Below are 27,651 nucleotides of genomic sequence, written 5' to 3' on the forward strand. Positions count from 1 at the left end.
GTGAATTGCATAACGATTAAATGCGAGCGAGCTTGAAAATTTTACATTTTACAGTCCAAAAACTGCCGTTCTTAGCCATATTTTTTCGCTTTGGAAATTAAGGGGGGGGGTGGAGCGCATGCCACCGGGCGCAACTGCTGGCAATTACTGGCAGCAACATCAGGTGAATTGCATGACGATTCAATGCGAGCGAGCGAAGAGAGCGAGCTTGAAAATTTTGACATTTTACAGTAGAAAAACTGCCGTTTGTAGCTATATTTTTTTCGCTTTGGAAATTAAGGGGGGCGCACCGGGCGCAACTGCAGACAATTACTGGCAGTAACATCAGCGGAATTGCATAAAGATTAAAAGCGAGCGAGCGAAGAGAGCGAGCTTGAAAATGTAACATTTTACAGTCCAAAAACTGCCGTTCTTAGCCATATTTCTTCGCCCTTGAAATTAAGGGGGATGGAGCGCATGCCACCGGGCGCAACTGCTGGCAATTACTGGCAGCAACATCAGGTGAATTGCATAACGATTCAATGTGAGCGAGCGAAGAGAGCGAGCTTGAAAATTTTGACATTTTACAGTAGAAAAACTGCCGTTTGTAGCTACATTTTTTCGCTTTGGAAATTAAGGGGGGAGGGTGCGACGGGCGCAAATGCAGACAATTACTGGCAGTAACATCAGGGGAATTTGCATAAAGATTAAATGCGAGCGAGGGAAGAGAGCGAGCTTGAAAATTTTGATATTTTACAGTAGAAAAACTGCCGTTTGTAGCTATATTTTTTCGCTTTGGAAATTAAGGGGGGCTCACCGGGCGCAACTGCAGACAATTACTGGCAGTAACATCAGGGGAATTGCATAAAGATTAAATGCGAGCGAGCGAAGAGAGCGAGCTTGAAAAAATTGCATTTTACAGTCCAAAAACTGCCGTTCGTAGCCATATTTTTTCGCTTTGGAAATTAAGGGAGGGGGCGCACCGGGCGGAACTGCTGGCAATTACTGGCAGCAACATCAGGTGAATTGCATAATAACGATTAAATGCGAGCGAGGTGAAAATTTTACATTTTACAGTCCAAAAACTGCCGTTCTTAGCCGTATTTTTCCGCTTTGGAAATTAAGGGGGGGGGAGGGGGTAGCGCATGCCACCGGGCGCAACTGCTGGCAATTACTGGCAGCAACATCAGGTAAATTGCATAACGATTCAATGCGAGCGAGCGAAGAGAGCGAGCTTAAAAATTTTGACATTTTACAGTAGAAAAACTGCCGTTTGTAGCTATATTTTTTCGCTTTGGAAATTAAGGGGGGCCGCACCGGGCGCAACTGCAGACATTTACTGGCAGTAACATCAGGGGAATGGCATAAAGATTAAATGAGAGCGAGCTTGAAAACTTTACATTTTACAGTCCAAAAACTGCCGTTCTCAGCCATATTTTTTCGCTTTGGAAATTAAGGGGGGGGCGCACCGGCGCAACTGGACGATTACTGGCAGTAACATCAGGGGAATTGCATAAAGATTAAATGCGAGCGAGCTTGAAAATGTTGACATTTTACAGCCCCAAAACTGCAGTTTGATGCTATATCTTTTTTTGCTTTCGAAATTGAGGGGGCGCACGGCGGGCGCAACTGCTGGCAATTATTGGCAGCAATATTAGGAGAATTTAAATGCGAGCGAGCGGAGCGAGCGAGCTTGAAAATTGTGACAATTTACAGTCCCCAAACTGCCGTTTGTAGCTATATTTTTTGCAGTAAGGGAGGGGGGCGCACCGGGTGGAACTGCCGGCAATTACTGGCAGCAACTTCAGGAGAACGGCATTACGACTAAATGCCAGCGAGCGAGCTTGAAAATTTTGACATTTTACAGTCCAAAAACTGCCGTTTGTAGCTATACTTTTTCGCTTTGGAAATTAAGAGGGGGGGGGGGGACGCCCGGTGCGCCCCTCCCTCTGGATCCGCCACTGGTAGTCAAGGGTGTCGGTTTATGTTCATGACTGGGGGAGGTATGACCAAGGAGCCTAGTACCTCCTTGGTATGACCAGCGAGGTGGCGTCGAAGTGACCAAGTATGGGAAGGATGTCCAAAATCTATGTATATAGTCAACACTGTATATAATACACTTGCACTATTAGATAATTATGTATAAAATCAGTGTTGCCAGAACCAGGGGTGCGATTTGCTTTTGTCCACGATTTTTTCAAAAAATTTCAAAAAAATAAAAAAATAAATAAAAAATAATAACCATTTCGTGTCCGGCGTTGAGGTCGCTCGCAGACTGATTTTTTTTTTTTTTTAAGGGTCTGAAGGGGGGTGCGTTCGCACCCAACGCACCCCCCCCCCCCCCCCCCCCCTGGTGACGCCCATGAAATCAGCCATGAATATACGTGAATTCTACCGAATAGATGCTACAAAGGCAAAGACAGCTCCTAATAACATTTTACAATTTTACTAAAATGCTGACTTATTAGTGTTTAAGTTCCTTTGAATAAGGAGAGTACTTAAGTGTCTGGGTATTGTTTGCTGTTTACGTAAGCTTCATCCAATCTCCATCGAACTCAGCACTCGTGAACCGCCGTTCATGCAACCCAGTTCGAAACAGAGCAGTTACTCAGGCCCGAAATGTTGTTTTTAAATCAAAGGAACAGAAGCAGGCAAAAAAAAAAGAAACCAAACAAACAAACAAAAACAAAAAACAAATAAATAAAATGAATTGAATTGTACAACAAACATTCCCATAATAGCTGCAAAAGCGAACCTATTAGCTGGTTGTTGTTTTTTAAGAATCACATGCAGCATTTTCTGCTATTATAAAATGCAAGTGTTGAAATTCAAAATGGCCACCAACCTGTCTATAGCGGTCACTTTTGTTGTTTTCCTTGGATGGCCGCTATAGACAGGTTTGACTGTACATGCTTGCACTACAGATCCTTACATCGACTAGGGGTAGACTCTACTAGTATTAATTTTGGGACCTACATTTGTACTTCCTCGTGATATTCGCGTATCAGGGCAATTACCCCCGAGGGCAATTACCCCCGAGTTAAATTCTGGTTAGTGGTAAGGTTAGAGTAAAGATTAGGGTTAGGAGTTTGGGTTAGCCCGGTTAGGGCTAGGATTAGGTTCAGGATTAGGACTGGGATTAGGGCCAGGGGAAGAGTCCGAGGTAATTGCCCAGGGAGGTAATTGCCCTCGACCCGATATTCGTTACGTTAACCCTATAAAGCCCAAGGGGGGGCACAATGTGCCCCCCCTACCAGATTTTCGTTTGCCCCTCCTTCATCCTTAATCCGATTTCAACCAAATTTGGTGACTTTTCCTAAAATCTTATTGCGAACATTTTGATATATAATTTAGCTATACTTCATGTTGCTGGTTGCCATGGCAACCATAAACTGACAACCATATCAGTCAGATTTTGCATCTTTTTTCTGTTCCCATTTCATTTAACAGCATTACAGTGTATGAAATGGGTGTTTCTCGGCTGAAATTTGTTGAAGAAGCAAAATTTGAAGTAATCATGGTCCTGGAAAGTTTTTCTTATTATTTCCTTTGTTTTTATGTGACAAAGGCATAAAACAATAGATATAATAGAGATAATTGAAAACAATAATATTTTCTACAGATTGCCCTTACATTTTGAGTTATTTTGATTCCTTCACCCAAGTTATGCCTCTAATATCATTAGTTTATCATATTTTCAATTTGCAATCTCAAAATTCCACTATTATGCAAATATGAAATGTCATAACTGTACCCATCCCAAACATTTCATCTCAGGTTTCATAATGTATCACTATGTTGATATGAATAGCGCCCCCATGTGGTGACCTTGAGAAATTTCAAACAAAGCAAATGATAAAATTCCACTTGCTTATCATTTGTGGCAAATATGAAAATGATTGGTCTATAATAAGATATATATAATGGGGATAAAGAAATTATACCAAAAAATCACGTTTTTAGCATATTTCCTATGTATTTCTTTATATTTTTGTAAATAGCGCCCTCCATGGGTGACCTTGTGAAAATTCAAATGTACGGTCATGTAGAGTATGAGTTACTCTACCCATGTGCCAAATATGACGATGATCCATCAAATAATAAAAAAGTTATATAGGGGGGGCACAATGTGCCCCCCCTTGGGCCTGCGAGGGGTCAAAATAGCTTGGGCTTAATAGGGTTAAGCGTGTTTGTTTAAACGGGAGTGCACTGTGCGTATCTCTGAGTCGGACCGGTTGAGTCTGCATGATAAAGAAAAAAGGACTTGAATACGTTTTCTTTAAACGGAATCATGTGGACGAAATTGATTTTAAAAAGTAATTCGATTGATTGTGCTAAAGCACAGATCCTACACTAGGACCATTGGCTAAAGTAATCGAAGTAGCAGAAAGCTAGCTGATCAACAAGGAGAACAGCATGTACTACCAGTACAACTGCAGTTACTATAGTCTATGATAGTATACACAACAAACTTGAGAGTTTTATATGTTTCGCTTCTTTAGATACAAGTAGGCCTACACCCTGGAGAAGATGACTCAGGATGTCGGGAGAAGATGGAAAGTCAAAGTGCACTCCCGTGCACTTTGCATACAGTATTTATTGCGTGTCTCTGGTATTCCAGATAAGTGAATGTAGGTCTAAGCACAAGTGCAGTAGGCTTTTAGGTCTATATTGAAATGGAAACCTCGTATCAATTTTTCATACATTTATGATATGCCCTTACAAAGAGTTTTCATTAAGAATCTCCTCATTCCTCCAGCCCCTTATTTTTACTACAATCTATACCATCTATTTGTTTTGTTTTTTTCCTCTAGAAAGTCATTCTGAAATAAAGAGACTGCAGATAAATGTAGTTTGATATACATTAATTAAATTGTGCACAAACACTTACAAGGCCATGTCAGAGCATTCATTGTATGCAAATTCCCTCGTCCGTTGAGCGAGAGAGAGAAAAAGAGAGACAAAAAACACGCATACACACACAACACACAAACAAAAACAGAGTACGCTGGACAAAGCATTATAGAGTCCCGTGTATACAACAATATTACGGCGCGTATTGTTTTGTGCCCCCATCATGCCATTAAAACTCGAACCTCTTAGCTCCATCAGCAGAGTAATTAGTTGTAATACATTTTATGAACTTCAAAAGTATTAAAAGGTTGCCAATCCCCCGTCACCTCCTCCCCCTTTTTATAAGCTTATTCTTTTCTGATTCCGAACGTTGAGTAAAATACATACAGTTTGAGTATGTAGTCACTTCATGTCATTTTGCGTGTTTCCTGTCTCGGGCCGATTCAGATGAACAGCTGATATGTTCTGTTCATGTTCGGATCGTACAGACCCTACCTGTGTTTGTCCTTTTATCTTGATTTTAGGAAGAAGAATCACTGTGAGAATGTGATATAAAACACAAGTTCTGAGATACATTTTGTAACATATTGTACATTCCATAATAGTAAACATGAATACATGTAGAAAAGTAGATCGCCATCCTCTTTAATATACTTCATGCTATCATCAGGGTTCTTAGAGGTCTCTCATTGTAGACTAATTAGACAAAGTTTCCCCGCCCCGTTTTTTCCAAAATGATGTACGATTGGCTGCAAGAATCAGGTGACCGCGTACCGTCGACTCACAGCTCTAGAACAAGCAAAGGTCAGTGCATGCTCATGCTGCTGTTGTTCTGTTGTGGTTCTCTTGCTGCGCTGGCCTGGGGAACTGAGTGGAGCCCGTGTGAAGAACCACGTCATTCATCTGAAGATAATCATATTACGAGTTCGGAATCGGTATCTCGGTAAGGGTACACGTAATGAAACAAGTTTGTACAGACAGAAATCGTTATCTGACTGAGGCAGAAGTTTATCTTTCAGTTGACTGCTGAATTTCTCGTCATTGGCGGTGATGCAGCAGCGAGGAAGGGATCAAAATCGCCGTAGCAGGTCCTACAGCCGTACGAGAGAGGCAATTCACGCTGTATGACACAGAGTCACTGCACTGCTACTCTTCTGCACGGACGGAAGGGCGTCAAACTTGAACTCGAGGGTAGCTGCTGCTGGCTGCTGCGCATGCATCGACGATTTTTCTCCTCTTGGGAACTTGATGGTTGCAAGAGCTTGCCACGAGCTGAAATCAAGGTCGCTGTTGGGAGGAGTGCTGGTATTGCATAATCAAAAGATCGAGCGACCGGACGGACGGAGGTGCACAATCTGCTAGACCTGATCTGAGTCGGCTGAGACTCAGGCAGAGACCAGTCGCGGAGACAACATCAACAACAAACATCTATCATCATCTGAACTTGGCATAGTCTAGAATTCTAAGTCATTCTACTCAGGTGCTGTCTTATCATTCACTCAGGATGCAGTCGAGTGAGTATACTCTATATTGACCCACCCAACATCACTCTATTCTTTGGATCCTTTTTGGGCTGGGTGTTCAGATGGGTGGCTTGGAATAATGGATGATGATTGATGATGATGATTGATGATTGATGATGATGGTGTGATGATTGATGATGAGGTCATCTGTTTCATTCCTCCTTCTCTATCCTCTCCGACAAGTAAAAGACTAAAAGAAAAAATAAAATTTCCTTTCCCCATTGTCCCATATGGACATAAAAACATTCACTGACCTTGAAGTTGGATATCCTTACCTTGTAATTAATGATAATGTAACATTGGGATGGGGCCTTGTGGGAGGGCTGTAGAAGGCCCCACAGTATCTGCTTGTAAATACTGTACAAGTGGATATTTTTGCATGATTAATTTTTCGTGCTCTTCCCGGTAAGAAGAGATTGGCGTGTTTGTAATTCCGCGGATCAAGAATGTAAGTACAGGAACATATATATATGCCTATGGCAAGCAAAAATATTCATGTGCTTTTATATTCGTGCTAGTTTCTGGTTGCGCAGAAATTTCCACTTTTACAGTATCACAGGCTTCCGTCTGTCTCCAGAGGAGAACTGTCAAAGTAAAAAAGAAAAAAAAATGTCAAACTCATCCAGGCGAGTAGATTTTTTAGTCTATTCCCTGTCATGCCTCGATAAAAACAGTGAAGTTTTCCTTTCCCTGCATACCATTGTCGTGATAGCTGCCCATACTCCACAGGCTTCTGGAACTCATTGATTATAATAGTAATGATATTAGTAATAGTAATAACTAGAGAGGCACTCTGAGAGTGCAGACCTCCGCCAAGCATGCAGCTCATTTCCACCACTGATCTTCTCCTTCCATAGAGATATCAGTGATTTCCACCCGTACGTGCTTATAGCATTGTGTGCTGAAGTGGCGCGATTTCCCAATTTAGAAGCCTTTGTTACGCTGTTAGCCCTCAGCTGCACAGCGCGCTTCGCCCTAGCAAAAAATAGAGCACGTACTTTAGTGCACGCATGCAAACCTCAAATATGTGCAGCCTGAACTCCCAAGTTCATTGACCCTACCTGCCAAAATATCAAAAATCCTTCATAAATTCCCCCAAAATTCTCAGATCACTACCAAAAGTTAATAATTTGTTACTTGTGTCATTCTCAACCTTTCCTGCAAGTTTCATCCCAATCCGTTAACTACTTTTTGAGTTATTTTGCACATGGACAAACTAACAAACGAATGAACAAACCAACGGTAACGAAAACATAACCTCCTCCCGTGGCGAAGGTAATAATGATAAAGATATGAATTATTTGTAGTGGATTACTTGAAAGCAGTACAGTACTAGAACATATCACTCGAGATATGAAAAGACAGACAGTCTTTAATATCAAAAGTTTTACTTTTCCAGAAAATCTATGTGTTCGCCTCCAGAGCACAGTGGACAGGTAGGAAAGCAAAAAGTTCTTCCAGGGAAGAATTTCCCTTTCTGAAATTAAATAGCACTTTTAGTGTATGGAAATAATATTATATTTTTAACTAAAGATACAATTCTATAGTGAAATTGCTCCATCTAGATAGCAGTCGTACAAAATGCATAACAAATTGGTGCAGATACAAGAAAATTATTCTCTCTCACCGATGCAATGTAATTAGCTATTCAAAGAAGGAAGATACCATATAATAGATCACCATATAACATGCACACACAGACACACACACACACACATACACACAAAGGCATTATCTTACAATCACACTTTATGTAGCCTGATAACCATTTTTATAGCCATTTCCATTTTGTAGCATACCAGTATAATATTCATAATGAAATACTCACTGTCACATGTTTACTGTACCACATCAGGTATGCAATGCTGTACTATACTGGCATTGTTCATTCTCACTGTCACATAGAATGCACTTTGGGCGCTCTTCAATATCTGCAATATGTTTTGAAAGCTGAGCCACCACAGTGTGTGCTTTATTTAGTCATGTATGAAAAAAAAGAAATGTAGTACCGTACTACCAGTAGACCCCCCCCCCCCCCCCATCTTATCTCCAAACTGTGTCATAGTTGTATTAATTTTTTCAGCAATTGCAAAGTGTTCGGTAAAGAAACTGTTAGCTGTCAAGTTCGGAAAATGTATTTTTATTTTGAAGTGACAAGGCTTTAGTTGTGATTAAAAAAAAAGGGGAAAATCAGATGTGATTACTCTGCATCTCTTGCGGAGAGACTGGGCTCAGTATGGTGGCATTACCGGTACTCCATCATCACAGCGTATACTGCAGCTGATTGCTCTCCAAGAGTTTAGTTTGTACTTCAGACCTATGGTAACAAACTGAAACATATTAAATTTTAAATTTCAAAGTCATGATGAAAAGCAATTAAAACATGGGAGATATAGAACATAAAAAGAGAAAAGCTACTGTAATCACTATCATGCATAAATGAAACACTCCGTGTATGCCTGATGGATGCACTGCGCCGGACCTCTGCATCACTGGAAGTGCCACAAGTCAAGTCCAAAAACGTAATTTAGCTTGACCTCCATGTGTTGCATGGTGGTGCATAAAGATTCAAAGACCTCATTTACTTGCACAAACCACATGGGTGATGGACCCAACCACTAGCGACAAAATTTTGCACATTTATATGCAATCTGGTTATCAAAAGGAGAATTCAGCGACATTTTGTTGGGGCTTCAATGATGTACTATGGGCTGCTGCTACAATATTCAAATCGTTGGTTTCTTTCCAGGGTTCCCTCTCGGTCTTGGCAAGTATGTCTCTTAAAATTCAATTCCGTAAAAACAAAGTAAAAGGCAATGATTTCATTACATGCTTTAACAATAAAATTCCTCTCAAATTACCGATAGCTCCCAAAAGTGAAGTAGAGCGTTTTGCCGCATTGCACATATCTGTTATTTAAGGTCCAATCCACTGTGCTCTTGAAAAAGTACAGTTCAACAGGAAGACTGTTGACATCACATTTTTCAAATTTCTTGTTTTGTTGGGGGGTTTTCAGTACGGTAAGTTGCAATGTAATTACTAATTACATATTGAAATTAAATTGATGGGTGATACAGCTGACTTATAATCTAATTTAAAGTTATCAGATTCCTCTGACAGGAATTTACTATCGAAACAACCACTAATAATAGCAAAACTAGATGAGGCGAAGGTGTACATTGCCTCATAAGTCTCATTTTTATTTAATGCACAAATCTTCCCTAAACTGCCGTATTCTTTTTTTAATATTTAATGAGCAAAATGGTGCACTTCATCTGTCTTATTTCTGTCACATCTTTGTCTCTCCATGTTATGTACATTTATAGGCCTACCCACAAAGTCTAGAAATGGTATACAAACACTGTAGGTATTCAATCAAATATTTAAGTGCTGTTATCTTGTCCAATCAATATTTGGCCGTTCCACTGAAAAATAACAAGTTAGTTTCAATGAGCATTCATGATTTGACCTTCTTGTTAGTACCTACATTGTGAATGACATGTCTGTCCAGTGTTAAACATGCCAGCTTGCTCTTTGGACTGCTTATCAAAGTTTGTTTTTTCTCACTGTGCCCTTCTTGGACTGAATGACATTCAGTCCAACCTCAGATCCCTTCACATCACCCCACCCTGGGTAGGCGACCATTCTGATAAGTGACATTGTCGATGAGCATGATAAATGCTCAAGCATGACGCTTCTAACAAGTTGTGGTTGCAGTATGCACAAGTCATTGCCAATTTTTTGCATGTATTACTGAAATTTACCTGATGTTTGCTTGTTTAATATTAACTCATATCATGTGAAAGTGAAATTAGATAAGAAAATGAAATTATATACAGTACCTATATGAAAAGAAATTAGTATGTACACATGCTGTATACCTCGATGTTCCAATTTTCTAATTGCCTATTATTGTGTTAAAGAAGTTTTTCTTTTCTTTCCTTTTTTGATTTTTTGGTGTGTGTGTGTTTTTTTTTTTTTTTTTTTTTTTGGTATTGTGTAAGATAATTGTTTTCCGTTTCTCCTGTGGATGATAAAGAGGGCTAAAAAAGTGATGGCCTGATAAGTGACAAGTGAGGTCAGCTAGAAAGTCACCTTCACAGTCATGCTAAGTGTTGATAAGATTCAACATAATCTGGCTCAGTAATTTAGATTTAAACATGCAAACACCCCTGGACTACAATGTGTAGACTTTGTACATAAGGATATTTTTGTGTGTGTGCGTGTTTTGTTTTGGTTTTTTTTTTTTATAAGCTTTGTTGCTTTAGTAATCAATAATCGAATGACCTGACACACATTGTCTTTAGTCAGAGATTGTTTTGTCTTTTTTTTTTTCAATCAAACAAAGAATATCTGGGATCAGAATTTCGCTCATCTAGTTGTTGTTTTTTTAGGTGAAGCAGACTTCTTGTTTCAATTCAATTCAATTCCATGTTTTAAAAAAGAACATGATTCAAAGCGGTACGAGTTGTCAATTTGACTTTCAATCGTCTAATAAGGGCAGGTTTTTTTTTTTTTCAAATACGATATGACGTATATATGCACGAATGATGTCGTAAAAAGAGAAACAATGCACTTTGTCGTGGCAACAAAAATAGTAAATAATCATAAGGATGGAAGACAGTATTCCACTAAAAAGCCAAGCTTGTAAGATGTTGAACACTGGAACAAAACAACAACAGCAACTGATGTAACCAGCCAGGTCCACATTTAGTAGTGTATGGAAATACATAGATTTAAAACCTTAATTTGAAAATTTGAAAAATTTATAGTCTACCAAAGTGGCACATCTGTCTGGATTAATATTACACATAGTATGCACAGATGAAGGACGGGGACAGGACGAACAAGCAGAGTAGGCTTAATCATTTTTTTTTTTTAATTAAATGCTTTTTAGCACCACAGTTCAGCTCAATTGTAGTTGTGAAAGTGCTGGGAGATGAGATGGTAAATTGTATGAGCATGGCCACTAAACTCTCTCTCCTAAAGTGCCTCCATCCCGGAGGAATACTCCTATAAACAGCATCATTCCATGGACGTGATGAGCATTACTACAGACTTGTAGGTATCAAAGATATAAATTTATGCATATCTGAAATGCATTGAAACAGACAAAAGTTGCAGATAGAATTTACATGTGATTAATTTTTTAAAAGCCATCAATTATTTCTTTTTTTCTCTCTTCACAGAAGAATCTTGCTATTAAATTTAGTGGCATAGAATTTTTCAAGCAGAAATGATATTAAAAGTCCTCCCTCCAGTACCCTGGACGTTCCCTTTCAGTACTGTGGGTCCAAATTTCACAGCAGTTGATAAGCAAAATGCTCTGTAATGATTGTATGACCAGATTTGCATGTTATCAGTGTGGATGAATATTGACATTAAAATCGCAACTTGAGTTTGCTTCTTTGATAACAAAGATTATCCAATTGTTCCAGCCTGAGAAATGGTTTCATACAGCTCAGTGTGGGACAACATAGCAATTTCTTTCACAGTACCAAGTCAGCAAAGCAGACCCACAAGGTCATTTTTACTGAAAGTTCCTGACTTTTTGGTGTTACCCACTGAAAGTTCATTAGGTATTATAGTAAAATGTGAAAAATTCCTTTCATATGAAAATCAGCTTCAAGGACATGCAAAGGAAGGTTGTGCAGTATAAAGTACTATACCAACCATACCAACATGGCTTTGTTACAGAGGTGTTGGGAGGGGGGGGGGGGGGGGGATAAAAGAATGTTGTCACTTGAACAGTTCATACTGAAATAAATTGTGATATTTGGCTTAAAATAAGATTGTTGTTCTGCTAGGAAACTTAACTTTAATGGTGAAAAATTTAAACTTTGTCATTACACTTGAGGGTTACCATAATTGTTTTCATATCAATTTCATCATCATTATGATTATGGCCTTGATAACGAGTATCATACAATGTAATATTATTGTTTGACCACAAGTTTTTTGAGGGGAGGATGAGTAATAGCAGCAACAGACAATATAGGAATATTTGCTGAAAGTGTCATACTGGACCACCTCAAATGAGCATACCTGAATGGTATCTATCTTTAGGGAAATACAGGATTTGGAGAAATAGTCAGAAATTATCTCTATTGTAGAGTGTTAATTGATCACCGTTTCAGTGCTCCAAGTGCTCTTGTTGTATAGCTTTTGTGGATATGTTACCTATACTGTCGTGGGAAGGGCCTGATGGACTAGAGTATAGCCAAGGTATTCAAAATTGTTAATGTGCAATATTTGTTTCCATGCTGCATCAGATGTTGGCTTTGTACTCGGCATACCACTGAGGAAACTTTCACTAAATGTCCATGGACAATTGCCATGTGAAATTTGACGAATTGAGAATCAGATCAAGGAAACATCTCCGTCATTTGTGTTATTTCTTTTCATTCCACTGACAATCTCAGACGCGGACTCGAGGGGGAACATGACCAAGTTCTGGAGCAGTCACTCCACCGAGGCCAGCCTTGAGGAGATGATGCTGGACTCCAATGCAGCGGTCCTAACTCAGTACGAACTTCCCGAGGTCCTATCTCTCCTCCCGGACCTCAAGGGCAAGAGGGTCCTGGAGCTCGGGGCAGGAATTGGGTAAGCATTGGTTAAGAATTAGGGTTTAGAGACAGTCCTGCAGTGCGGCTTAGACAGCCCAACCCCAACACCCCTTGGATCCCCCCCCCCCTTCTCCCATTACCTGTGTGTGTCTAAACAAAAAGCACAGCAAAAGAACTTACCCCATAGAGAGAGTTATTGAATATTTTTGAAGCAAAGAGCAGTTAAACAGAGCAGCAGCTCGGCAAAACCAGACTTGGAATGACATAAAGTCTGAATGTCAACCACTCGAAGATGATGACCAATAGGCCTCTGGATTCAGCAATGTGAGATGTTTTCATTTTTGATTGAAATGATTACGTACGTGTCTTATATGGTCACAGAACCATCAATATGTCATGTCTCACAGGGCAAGCATTTGAAAAAACAGGAACTAGACAAATGAAAAGTGGCGCAATGTCAAATTATGTATGGCCAGGTTGTGATGAGTGTCAAGTATGATGCCGGGCCGGCAGAGCGTTTTCAAAGTGGGGGGGGGGGGGGGGCCACATCCAGGTTTCATGAGCTGACAAGCAAAAAAAAAAAGGGGGTCTTCAGCGGAAGAACATCACCTTACCGTGCTCACACTTCAAGATCTTTATCTATTTATTTCTATTTAGGGCCACTTACATACTTCCAGGTTAAAAAAAGTGGGGTGGGGGCAAAGTGATGACACCTTACATCATATGTATTCCTTTGTATGGTGCACAAAAAGTAGGGGGGCCCAAGCCCTCCCCACCCCCCATCCCCGGTTCCACCGGCCATGTGATACTATGAATGATTGAGCGAAAATTTCATTTCCCAACAAATACATAGGCCTCCTGTAAAACCTTCAAAACATAGAAATTGTGGTCTCCTGTTCATGTCCTATGTTTCTATCTGTAGAGTACTCCTTTTCTGTATGGGTGAAAAAGAATGTGAAAATACACTGTAGCTGGTTGTATGTTGCCTAGCTGGGCATTGAGGAAAAAAAGCTAAAACAGGATCAGAACTGTATACTTATGCAAGTAGCATGTGGACAAATTTTCCAAACTGATTATGAGTTCCATCAATACTACAGGCGTTTCACAGGAGCCCTGGCCAAGGTCTGTGAGCATGTAACAGCAGTGGATTTCATGGCCTCTTTCATTGAGGAGAACAAGAAGAGCAATGGGCACCATGGCAATGCTAACTTCGTACAAGCTGATGTTATGTCTCTTGAGTTACCTCAAAATAGGTAAGATCTTTCTTTAATGATTTTTTACTTATAGAACTTCAAAAAATTTGTCCAGTTATGATATGCAGTCGTAAAAATATTTCTTAAGTTAAAGTGATTAGGAGGGACTCTGTAATGAGGTGATATCCAGCTTCAACTATGATGATTATTTCATGTTTCAGAATGTCGATAAACAAAAAAATGACTTAAGAAATGTTTGGTGATACACTGAATTTACTCGAGTGTGTTGATAAGATAATGACCCATAAGGATTTTATGAATGAGTGAATCTACCACAATCTACAGTGTACTGGTGTAGTGAAGTTGTATCTACCATTGCGGGAAATTTGTTCTACATACTTGTAGTTCTACTGGGAACTGTTGTATTTGATCTACTGTTTTTAACTACTTTGGTACATTGTGGTTTTAACTAGTTTTATGTTAGTATCTATGATCAGCATGTCTATTTCTGAATGGCCATCTTAGGCAAAGCTAAATTTTTGTGGGTGTTTACAACAGAGTTACATTAGATATTTTACTCTGTAAATGGTTTATTAAAAATCAAATGAGGAAAGATGAGTTTTTAGATGGAAAGGAACTGTTGTAGAATAGCTTAATTTCCATGTTGCCCTCATGCACAGGTAACAACATCAAGTTATAGCCTAAACTTGACAATAATCAAAAAAATAATGCCACCCATCAGATGAACTATGACAGATGATCTGAATTGGCAAGGAACACACAGTATCATTCAGAAAGTCTGTTTTAACCCTAAAAGGGCCGGGGGGGGGGGGGGGGGGAATCTGCCCCCCCCCCCTCGACGTTTCGCGCTATAATTCTTTAACGCGAGAAGGCCTCGTCGCAAGGCTTCTTGACTTTGTTTGTTCAAGTCTCGCGCAACTTTTGAGACCAGATATGTAACTTCCGCGCATACTTTTGCAAAGCCACACCCATTTTTGTAACGGAATGTCGCCCCAAAACGGGCACAATTTTGTGATTTTGTGTACATTTCCTATGGAAAACAGTGCTCTGTCGTGGAAGTCATAAAAACCCGATTATTTTTGCAATTAATCACTTTCATTGATTAATTTTGTGCTAATTATGGTAGAAAAGTGGTCGGTGACAATTTCCAATGAAAAAAAAACAAAAACAAAAGTTGAAAAACAAAGTAATACATAAGAAATTCTGAAAAAAATAAAATACATAAGAATTGAGATGAGTTATGGAAGTTTTTGTGATGTAAAATTTTTGAATATGCTAAAACAAATTTACAGATCAAAAATTAGACTCTCAATGCTTTTAATTAGGCTAAAATATGATCTTGAGCTTAATTTGCATAATTGATTAATTGAAATTAGAAATTGATTGTTTCGAAAAATCTTATGACACAATCTTGTAGATTATGACGTGGGTCTCACGCATGCAAAATTTCATCGCGATCGCACCACCGATGGCTGAGATCTCGGGGGTGGGTGGAATCCATCCCCCCTGGTCTGAGCATAGCCAAAAAAGCCTGGCCTTTTTAGGGTTAATGCTCTCATGATATGTGCTCTTCCCACCAGTTATGATGTCATCTTTTCCAACTGGCTGTTCATGTACCTGTCCGACGATGAATTGGTAAAACTGGCCCTCAAACTGCTTGGCTGGCTCAAGGATGGCGGTCAGCTCTTCTTCCGAGAGTCCTGTTTCCATCAATCAGGTTCATCTAAAATTATTCCTCATTTGCAGAGTCCTTCTTTGAAAGTTTTCCATATTTAGTAACTGTCATGTTTGGCTAAGATGATAAAAATTCATTAGTGTCCAATCGAACACCAAAATGCATATTTTCCACATCAAATTTTCCCGAGGAATTTATGGGTTAATTCAGGGTGAGCTCCAAATTCTTGCTATTTGGAAGATGCATGAGTGGCCCTATTTTGTTTGACACTTTCTTTGTAGCTTTAAGTTGATATTACTAGGGGTTTCCACATATTACTAAGATTTTTCCCATTTTGAATTCCTGAACGCTACAAAGGAAACTGTTGTCATCCTAGTTGCAGAACAGTAGATATACCATTAACTGAAGTCTCCAAGGTCAGACACAGGTTAACTCCAAAATGTTTTGGTGCCCTCTTGAAGCAAATATCTTTCATATATTTGAGCACTCTTTCATAAAGGACTTTAGAGGGGTGTCACAATAGTTACTACTTGACAGAAATCGCTAATCACTGTATGGCCACAACTAATCAAAGCTGCAGCTATTTGGTGGCAACAAAATTGCAACAGTCGACGAACTGGGGGCATTTTAATTTCGGCTGTGGTAGCTGCTACAGTTGTAATGTGCAAAATCTTAATGAATTGTAGCATGAGCTGTGTAATTCACATGAGACTGGTAGTAAATGTGGAAAACTTGTTTAGTGCAAGTGAATTTTGCAAGTTTGGTTGCCAATTTGTGCTTTGCAGGAGACATCATTTGTTGACTCGTGCCCATGAAATTTTTTGACCCTCTGCCTTAGGGGACGTGACGAGACAATTCAACCCTACCAAGTACCGCCACCCCAAGGAATACAATGCTGTCTTCCAGTCAGCCAGTTCCAGCCAGGAGAATGGAGGTTCAGCAGCGGGCTTCGAGTTGACGTTCTGCCGCAGGATACAGTCTTACGCCAAGGTTAGCTCCCTGCTTGATAAATTTATTGTTTAACAATTTGTCTACTGTGAATAGAAATTGAGCTTCATGATCCTACATGCAGAGTCCATTAATTCCATGATATCTGGATTGCAAATACTAACTGCTTTAACACAGTGAAATTCTGTAAGTGACTGGATTTAACATACTTGTTGATTATATCCATGGGCCAAAGTGTTAAAATAAATTCATTAAGTACAGGATTCATTAACATGGTTCTGCATATACAAAGAATTCTTAATATTTACAGCTGAATTCTCAAAATTCTAAGTGTGCAGTTTTTCTTTCTTATGATTGTGAATTTCATCATCCTGTTCATAGAGCAGACAACTCTCTGCCCTGTTTCTAACAATGTCTAGAAAAAGAAAAAACTTGTGCTTTGAGGATTTGGATGACAGGTATCAGAGAGTTAATACCAACTGTGGCACTCAAGTTCTTGCCGCACAATTTTGTCAGTTACTCAATAGTTTGTTAAAGCCCTGGTAGTATGCGGAAACGTGGGTTTACTGCCCACCAGGGGCTTAAAAAAAACAACAACAAGAAGAATTGCAGCCCTTAGCCATGTGCATCGAGGCATACACTCAACGTCAACAGTTGACTCCAGTTGAGATTTTTTTTTTTTTACCGGGATTCTCAGATATATCTGAGTCGGGCCAAACTTCCCACCCCATGGTGTCCCCTTGCATCTGGATGGACTTATAGACATATTCCCACATCTTCTTCACTCCATAACAGCTGAAGAACAATCCCAACCAGTTCTGCTGGTTGTGGCACCGAGTACAGCAGGACAGGAATGCCAACCACGGCTTCAGCTCCTTCCAGCAGTTCTTGGACAACAAGCAGTACTCCCTCAACGGTATCCTGAGGTACGAGAAGGTGTTTGGGGAAGGCTACGTCAGCACGGGAGGACATGAGACCACTGAGGTGAGTCTCTTTATTAAAGCCAGAAATTCTCATGTTAAAAAGCTTCCTTGCAGGAACCAGTACCATTATATTTGAATCAAGTGCCCATTGGTATTTGTAAGTTTCCTAGAGTTTGGAAAGTCATTGAATGGAAAATTTGAGAAACTAAGTTTTCAAAGTTTTTTTTTTCTTCTCTTTTATCGGAAGAAGTAGCTGTAGTGCAAGTGATTGTAATATGATATATTTTTGTTATATGTTGAAATCAGTACTATGTACAATGATAATACTGCAGTTAGAATCCTATAAGAGTAGAATAGATATATTTTTGTCCCCGCCGAACGAGTTCGAGCAGGGGACTATGAAACGGGCTCCGTACGTGTGTGTGTCTGTGTGTCCGTCCGTCTGTCCGTCCGTCTGTGCGTCCGTGTGTGATCAAAATGTTCAATTTGCGACTTCTCTGTCATTTATGAGCCAATTTTGATTCTGTTTGCTTTATATGATAGCACTACAAGGGAGCTTTGAAACTTCTACACAGAATTTCAGTTGTGACCTTTGACCTTGACCTTTGACCTATATTGTACATTTTGCTTCAAAATGCTACTTTTTCGCCATTTCTAACCCGATTTTGATTCCGTTTGCTTTATGTGATGGCACTAGGTGAGGGCTTCAAAACTTCTGCACAGAATTTTGACCTTTGACTTCTTTGACCTTTGACCTTGATTTTTGACCTATATTGTACATTGGCTACAAAATGCTATTTCTTCGCCATTTCTAACCCGATTTCGATTCTGTTTGCTTTATGTGATGGCACTAGGTGAGGGCTTCAAAACTTCCACACAGAATTTTGACCTTTGACCTTGATTTTTGACCTGTATTGTACATTGGCTACAAAATGCTACTCCTTCGCCATTTCTAACCCGATTTCGATTCAGTTTGCTTTATGTGATGGCACTAGGTGAGGGCTTCAAAACTTCTACACAGAATTTTGACCTTTGACTTCTTTGACCTTTGACCTTGATTTTTGACCTATATTGTACATTTTGCTACAAAATGCTACTCCTTCGCCATTTGTAACCCGATTTCAATTCCGTTTGCTTTAAGTGATGGCACTAGGTGAGGGCTTCAAAACTTCTACACAGAATTTTGACCTTTGACTTCTTTGACCTCTGACCTTGATTTTTGACCTGTATTGTACATTTTGCTACCAAATGCTACTCCTTCGCCATTTCTAACCCGATTTCGATTCCGTTTGCTTTATTTGATGGCACTAGGTGAGGGCTTCAAAACTTCTACACAGAATTTTGACCTTTGACTTCTTTGACCTTTGACCTTGATTTTTGACCTATATTGTACATTGGCTACAAAATGCTACTCCTTCGCCATTTCTAACGCGATTTCGATTCCATTTGCTTTATATGATGGCACTAGGTGAGGGCTTCAAAACTTCTACACAGAATTTTGACCTTTGACTTCTTTGACCTTTGACCTTGATTTTTTTACCTATATTGTACATTTTGCTACGAAATGCTACTTCCGGCGGGGACATATATTACGCGGTGCGTAATTTCTACTTTTCCTTGTTTAAAGAAAAATTATGAATTAAGTGGAGGCATAATTGTGCGTCAGCCTGAGATTTGTACAATTAGATTCAAGTGAGACTCGAGGAAATTAAGAAATTTAATGGTGCCACTCATGGTTATTTTGTAATTTGAAAAGTGGAATGAAATAATTTCCTAAAAACAATGTGTATCATCCACAGGAGTTTCTGAAGATGCTGGACCTTCAACCAGACCAAGTGGTTCTCGATGTGGGTTGTGGTATTGGAGGAGGAGACTTCTACATGGCTAAGGTCAGTGAAGAGTTGACCACGGAGTCAGCCAGCACATTTCATCTCATTCAGTAATTAACAGATGGGATTTCATCATCTGACATGAAAGTGATAATTTCCTGCTTAGTTCCATCTATATGTCAAATATTGTTCACTGGAGTACTTTTGTTTGGCTGAGTCATTCCATGACGAATGATGTTATTTTTTTTTTCATTGTGTCATGTGGCATATTGGCTGTGAGATGTCTGCCTGTAAGATGCAATCAATTATTGGAGTCATACCAACGTTAGACACTTGCTTGTTTCACACTTGCTTAAACCTTACACATGTCAAGATTTAATGCTTCGGCAATGACAGTATCTTTGTTAGAGGAGTTTAGTGGTAGACTGATTGATTAATACATGAACAAACACTACTTTTTAAAAAGTCCAGTTTAATCTGAAAATGAAAATTTCATTATTGTATCCTGTGTATGTCCTGTAAAGTTCCTATAAAGCCGTTCCATTATTCAAGGCTTGATATTGGTATTTCTCATGCTTGTTGCATCTAACTCTTTATTGTCAACTCATTGATGGCAGAAATATTCGAGGACACGCGGTCAATGATTGATAGGTTATGCAATCCTTCGTAATCCCTGTTATAGCACAGCAGCCTTCAAGTTAGACTATTGCAGTAGCACGTCACTTGAGTATGTCATCACACTGAGGTTGCAGCCACTTGTTTTTGTTTCTTTGCTATTTTTGTTGGGGAGGAAGGGGTGGGATTAAGTTATCAAATGCAAAGAGGAAAAACCAAAATACCTAGCAATTTACAGCTAACTGCAAAGGCACTTTGAGACAAAATGGTTCAATGTCTTTTGTAGACAGGCATTAAGAAAATCATCGCATAGATATACTCTCTATTCATTTGTTGTTGTTGTTGTTGTTGTTGATTTTAATTCATCTCTGTCTTCTGGTTTTGTAGAGGTACGGTGTGCAGGTTGACGGCATCGACCTTTCGAGCAACATGATTGAGGTTGCCATGGAAAGGGCGAGAGACCAAAAGGAAGCAAAGGTAACGGCTCTTTTGATTTAATGCTGACCTGGCAACTGCCCATGTCAGAATTTGCCTCCATGCAGTTTGCTGGGGAAGAAACTCTCTCAACCCGCTGAGGACGAGTCCCGAGTATAGTTGGGCAAGTGTCGGGCAAGTGTCTATGGGAAATGCGTGTTGTAGCAAACTCGGTCCGTCCTCAACGGGTTAAAGACCTAGTAATGCAGGAAGACTATGTAATACTGTACGAGCTGACATTTTCGCGTACAGATATTTTCGCGAATTGCTACTTGGAGGACATTTTCGCGTGTTGTTAATTTCGCGGTTGCGAGGGTCTAACTGAACTTAGTTATTTGCGTGTTGTTATTTTCGCGTGTTGTTATTTTAGCGGTTCAAAGGCGATTCGCGAAATTCGCGAAACTAAAACCACCACGAAAATTTCAGCTCGTACAGTAGGAAGGTTGGCCTCATTGATCGATCTTCATTTGCTGCTCACTGGGGTACACTCGAAAACTGTAACTAGCACAGACCTTCCTGACAGGAATTGCCCATCAGCTGTGATTGTGCACCGCTCATCGATGACATTCTACTCCACTGAAGATTCTTCAGCTGAGTTTGTGGCTGTGCGTTGTGTAGAAAGCTGTACACAATTCGTTATGGGGATTCTTGAATATATCCAAGTGGGGCCAACCTTCGCAACACACAGTCTACTTATGCTACCCAATCTTTAACCATTACTCCTAAGAATACAAGCTCCCTCCCTTCTGTACTTTCTACTTTTGTTTGCTCTCAAAGTCTCTGTTACTTAACAATTAAAAGACAAACAGGCACATTAAAAAAAAAAATCAAATATTATATTGCATTGAGTCTAATTCTACTAGAATAACAACCTTGTTGCTTATACAGAGTATTTCAGCCCTTTTAATCCTATTTGGTCCTTGTTCCTGCCAGGTCCAGTTTGAGATTGGTGACATCACTAAAAGATCATATGCCGATGGTTTCTTCGATGTCATCTACAGCCGAGACACCCTCCTGCACCTGAAGGACAAGCCTGAGATATTCCGCAAGTTTCTGGTGAGACACACGTTCAAATCAATCACAATAGATATTATGGAAGGTAGGGTTAATGAACTTGGGATGTCAAGCTGCGCACTTTTGAGGTTTTCATATGTGCACTAGAGTGCGTGCTCTAGTTTCTGCAAGGGCGAGGCGTGCCGTGTAGCTGAGGGTTGATGACATAACAAAAGGGTTCTATATTGGGAAATTGGGTGATTTTCAGCGTGCATATGTATGGGTGGAAATCACTGATCTCTATGGAAGAACAAGATCATTGGTGAAAAATAGCTGCTTGGTAGAGGTCTGCACTCTCAGAATGCTTCTCTAGTTAGTATGTATATTTAGTAAACTAGCCAATGAGAGGCGTATCCCACATACTGTGGAGCACAGATGGTAACCTGGCAACCACATCCTTTCTTCTCCCTCACTCATTGCATTATCCCAGTGTCATCGCTGTCAATTATGTAAGGTGGTCATTGTTGTTGTTGTTGTTTTCCTCCTTTGTCTCTGCCTGCCTCCCTTTTTTTTTTTTTCTATTTATTACCTCATTGTTTAAGAGTACCAAAGTGAGGATGTCACAAGATATCCTGGCACAAGGCTTCAGGCAGTGGGTTAGAACCTGTCAGGAGCATCGTTAGCAAGGAGGTTTAAGAGATGGAGTTCCAACTGGCTGTAATTATTCAAATAGTTGTCACTTTTCTATTGATGTACAAAAGAATTCCACAGGTGCATCTGTGCCTTTGGTGACGGGGTTTGATGCCGCCGTCTTGCTGAGCAATCTGAAGATTCATTTTGAATGTTAACTTAATGTTGGCTATATTTTGCTTGTTTATCTATTAAATGAAACGAAATCTCACTTAATGATAAAGCTCATTAAACAAAGGTCAATCCCTTCAAGAAATATGTGCAAAAGTGTAAATCAGAGCTGTATCATATGAAAGTGTTTAAAACTGTACCCTCCCGGAAAGCCGGTTTTATCACTTTTCCACTTAATTCTTCCAAATAAAACTGATATGGAATAATCTTCGAGTATAATATTATATTAATAGATATATCAGATTAGTGGCCGGGCACTGCCAGTCGAGTAATTTTCATTTTCATGTCATCATTTTTTGCGCAATTTCTATTCGCGCATCCCCGTGTCTTTACCATTATATACCACCTATCTTTTACAAGTAGGGATGGCAAAAAGAAATTACCATCACAAAGACATATTTTCGTTAGAAAGTGGCTGATGATTATGCAATGAGACATGAGTCAATTGTCTTCCTATCTGCGCGGCAAATCCAGTTTGCCACATGCTTCAAATACTTTCGAGTGGCGGCATCGAACGTGACTTCACAGGAAATACGACAGTTGTGACTCCATTCTCTTGAACCTCCTTGATCGTTAGTGACCATTGTGTTCACAGATATTCGAGCTACCTGAGGTTGTTCAGAACCAGTAGTAAACAGCTATGATGTCACACTTCGGTACTTTGTAGCATGAAGCATTTCTGCAAATCCACTCCCAGAACAAATAATGCTCTTTGGTATCCTTGAATATGTAGAATGAAGAAGTAGGGAGAAGTTGGAATATGTTGAAATAAGTTAGAATTATTTGATATCAAGGCTACAGCAAAACAGATATCAAATTCCTTTTTTTTTAATTGTAAATTGCCTGTATTGTTTGCTGGTATCTGCCCACTGCAGAGCTGGTTGAAACCTGGTGGTAAGCTCTTGATCTCAGACTACTGCTGCGGCGAGCTACCTCATCGGGAAGACTTCAAGGCATATGTAGCTCAGAGAGGTTACACACTGTACACACCCAAGAAATATGGAGAGGTGAGGGTGATGAAGTGTGTTGATGTAAAAGTAGTTATGTGTTTGAGGCAGTGGTAGTATTCATGTGTAATGTAATTGTGTGACTGCTGTTTCTGAATACTGAATGTGTTTGCACAGATGCTGTTAGCTATACAGTTGAACCTCTCTTATCCGGCCTCCCTTTATCCGAATCTCTCTATTATATGGACGCAATCTCGCCGTGATTTGTTTTTGAATAATTACGGGAGGAAAGGGGGATTCCCAACTCCTCGAGAACTCCTACACAAACACACATGAATTACATATTTCCTTCCAAATTGCTTACCTTCAGACATTTTGACATCCCCAAACATCCCCAAATCATCGCAAGAACATGGACAGATTATGCGCTCGAGTCCTCTCATAGCGCATTGCCACATATAGGTCCATGCACAGCCGTCGATATGACTAGATAGACATGCATTGTTTCGAGTCATTGGCTGAGCAACGAATGATATTGAACACTCAAAAAATGTTCACACACAGTACACACACAAAGAGAGAGAGGGAGACCATCTAACAATGGCGACCTACAGTCGACTTTGCCGAGCCGTGATGATCGAATTTTAAAGCGTAGTTTCGTCGACTCGTACTGTTTATTTTCAAGATCTACTTGATACATTTCTTACTAATTATTTAGGTAAATCATCCCAAGAATTTATAAAAGAAAATGATTTCATTCTTGCAAACACGAACCTCTATTTTGGGGTCTGTTACTGAGTGTAACAATGAAAAAAAAAAAAAAGGTTGCAGTATACACATTAGTATACACATTACTACATGTGGTACTACAATGGGCTACATCAGTACATGTGTATGTATGTACATGTATAAAGCATTGAGTCTCCCGTATCTGGCCAAATCCCTTATCCGGATGAGCCCCGGTCCCGACTTGTCCGGATACGAGAGGTTCAACTGTACTTTGTGCTTCAGATGGCATGACTAAGGTTACCATAACAACTGGAGACAGCTGCTTTTAGAATCAGTACCTCCCTGTGTGTGACTGATGGAATCATGCATCGACAGAAGCAGTTTAAAAGTCTTAGAGCAATTTCAATTATAAAACTGTGTAGATATCAATAAGTTTGATAATGAAGTTATAATGTATCTAGTTACCAGGCAAATTGATTAAAAAAGGTATATTGATAGTAACTGCCCTCTGCAGCTGAAACTCAAAAACAAACATTTTGACACAAAGGCAATGCAGTAACAAACATTTTTATGAAAAAAAACCCCAGATAATCTGTGTATAAATGCTGGCATGAAATGGCTATCTATGTAAGAATAAATATAGTGTATGCGGGGTGCCCATGGCAGTGTTCAATTTTAATGCAATGTTATTGATGTTTGTCAACACAGCTTATTGAGACGGCAGGTTTTGTCAATGTGAGGGCGGAAGACAGGACCTGGCAATTTCAGGCCATGCTGGAGAAAGAATTGGCCAAGATACTGGATGGAAGCCAGAATATTCTGGAGGTATGTACATTCAAATTATATTTCCAATCCCACAGACTGCTAGATTTTGATGATTGTTTGTCGTGTATTTGAAATTATCTGTCCTTTTTAAATTTCTTTCACAATCAATGATGCAATGATTAGTTTCCAAAATATTTTTGTATGTCTAAAGGTCCAATGTGAAGAGAAGGTGTAAGGATATATTGGTACATGAGAACTCAATGCAAAATTTGAGAAAGTCTGGTACAAGGTGTGAAAAATTTGCACTCTTTGTAAACCTGACAAACTCTTGGATGTTGTAGTCTATAGGTCAGAGGTCACTCCCACCTAGCCTTCCATTCCAGAAGAAAAAGATGATTATTCATTCAAGAAGTGATGGTTACAAAACTCCCCAACCAATCTGAATTTTGACTATTCCCAGCTCTTTGTTTTAATAGGAGTTTCCCATTTTTCTTGATTATGTTGCTACACACTCCTATGGGGACTGCTCTTTCTTTCCTAATATAGTTTTGAACTAAGTCACCCCTAATTTTCAGTCAGAATGGTTGCCTAAGTGAAATGAGTGAACTGTGGCATTAAATGAAATGATCAGCACCCACTGCTGTCTGAGGCATGATCCTTTCCTTAAAGGACAAGTCCACCTTTATATACATAAGGATTGAGAGAATGCAGCAATATTATTAGAACACATCAGTGAAAGTTTGAGGAAAATTGGACAATCCGTTCAAAAGTTATGATTATTTTAAGTATCTGCGCCGTCACTGCTGGAAGAGAAGACACTACTACAGTGTATGATGTCACATGCGTCCAACTATATAAGGAAAATAAAAAGAGAATTTCACAAAACTTTACTTTTTGAATAAAATGCACATTTCTTAGACTTGCTACTGACATATGTTAAGGGTAATTTCATTCCCCCTGCCTTCTGAAAGAGAGAAGTTGAGTGTTCTTTTGTTATGCAAGAAAAATGGAAATATGTTGAATTTTCTTTATTCTTTCTTTATATCGTACTCATGTGACATCACAAGCTATAGAAGTCTTTTCATCCAGCCGTGACTGAGCAGAAACTTCAAAAATTCATAACTTTTTAACGGATTGTCCGATTTTGCTCAAACTCTCACTGATGTGTTCTACTAATATTGCTGCATTCACTCAACCCACATGTCTATGAAGGTGAAAATGTCCTATAACCCTATTTTAACTGGGGGAGTCAAATTGATCCCTCCCCCCCCCCCCGACATTTCGCGCCACGATTCCGCAACGCGAAAAGATTTTGCCGCGTCGTTTCATGACTTTTTTCATTGAAGTCTCCCGCATATTTTGAGACCAAATTTGCAACATCCGGGTACACCGTGTTTTGCATATGCATGTCAACCCGAAAACAGCTCAAATTTGTGATTTCGTGTGCAAATCCAATGCATATTGTGGTTGGTTTTTTTTTGTTTAATTGATATAAATTAGATTATTTCAACTTTTGAACATTGACATTAATCGATTCTAATGTAGATAAGCCTGAAGAAGTGCCTCCAACAAATTTTGGCAAAAAACCAATAGAAAACAAAAGGTCGAAAAAACACTGAAATACATAAGAAATTAACAAAACAAAACAAAAAAAAAAGAAACTGATTTTGATTGCGCTATTTTTTGGCAAGAAAATTGTTTGATGTGCCTTGAGGAACTCTGACACAAAAATTTAGCAATCCTTCATTCTTTTTGATGGAGTTATAGGTGAAAATATGATTTCATGCGTAAATTTGCATAATTAATTTATATTAGAAAATATAAAATCAAAATTTTTCTATTGTAAGACCATGTAATCTTGTAGTTGACATCCGGCTTTATGTTCAGGCAAAATTTTGCGGCGATCGCGCGATCAGTGGCCGAGATCTGAAGGGGGGGTCAAATTGACCCCCCCAGTAAAAACTTGGTCTCATATAGCCCAGTTACAATGGGGTTAAACGAAGGGGGTGGGGTGGGGGGGTAGAGAATCAACCGTTCCTGGCAAGAAGATACAAATCATGTGTGTATTCAAATAACACTCAACATCTGAAAGTAAAATACACTCTTGTGAGAGTATACATTGAAGGAGTTTTGTCATACAAAACAATACAAAAACATCCCCCCCCCCCCCAAAAAAAAAAAAAAAAGAAGAAGAAGAAGAAAAAAAAAGCAGTATTCCGCTCAAGAGACATAAAACAATACAAATGTTGACTTTCTACGTTCAGTATGATATGCAGCACGTTGCTGAAGGAGTACAATAATCATAGGGCTTGCAATAAAGATGGTTAATGAGTTTGAACTCAAAAAGAAAAAAAAAGAGAAGTCAGTAAAGATGTATTTTATTTCAATCCCATGATTAATCTATCATTGGGATATCCAAGGTCCTGTAAATGCTCGATCTCTCTGATGCTTTTTGTTTTTATCCATTCAGGGTTTCTCGGAAGAAGACGTTGCAGCACTGCGGGATGGTTGGAAGAGCAAAATTGAGCGTGTGAAAGCTGGCAATCAGAAGTGGGGCCTCTTCTACGCAGAAAAGGCAAAGTAAACCGAAAGCAACGGCCTTGCTGCGGGTACAATTATAGGCAAGATATCTGTATGTGAGGAATTTCCTTGGGGGGATGTAAAGACAGAGACCCATTACAGGGGTGATAGAATTTTTGTTGTCTTCCATAAAGCTGAACTTTAGATATTTTTTGTTTTGCCAATGAAAAGATGCA

The 27,651-nt window shown here is 39.4% G+C and overlaps 1 protein-coding gene across 1 annotated transcript; it reads left to right on the plus strand.

The window, feature by feature from the left end:
- Window positions 1–12,771: 12,771 nt before the first annotated feature.
- Window positions 12,772–27,546, plus strand: LOC139712951 (uncharacterized). Its single transcript, XM_071624732.1, has 11 exons — window positions 12,772–12,959; window positions 14,020–14,175; window positions 15,717–15,853; window positions 16,650–16,801; window positions 17,555–17,743; window positions 19,482–19,571; window positions 20,514–20,603; window positions 21,534–21,656; window positions 23,330–23,461; window positions 24,839–24,955; window positions 27,366–27,546. The coding sequence occupies exons 1-11, from the start codon at window positions 12,799–12,801 to the stop codon at window positions 27,477–27,479; spliced, it is 1,461 nt and encodes a 486-aa protein (XP_071480833.1). The 5' UTR covers window positions 12,772–12,798; the 3' UTR covers window positions 27,480–27,546.
- Window positions 27,547–27,651: the final 105 nt, after the last annotated feature.

Source organism: Diadema antillarum, unplaced genomic scaffold (genome assembly GCF_040938485.1).
Source record: "Diadema antillarum isolate AM-2024a unplaced genomic scaffold, OU_Dant_1.0 seq00001879_RagTag, whole genome shotgun sequence".
NCBI classification, from domain to species: Eukaryota; Metazoa; Echinodermata; class Echinoidea; order Diadematoida; family Diadematidae; genus Diadema; species Diadema antillarum.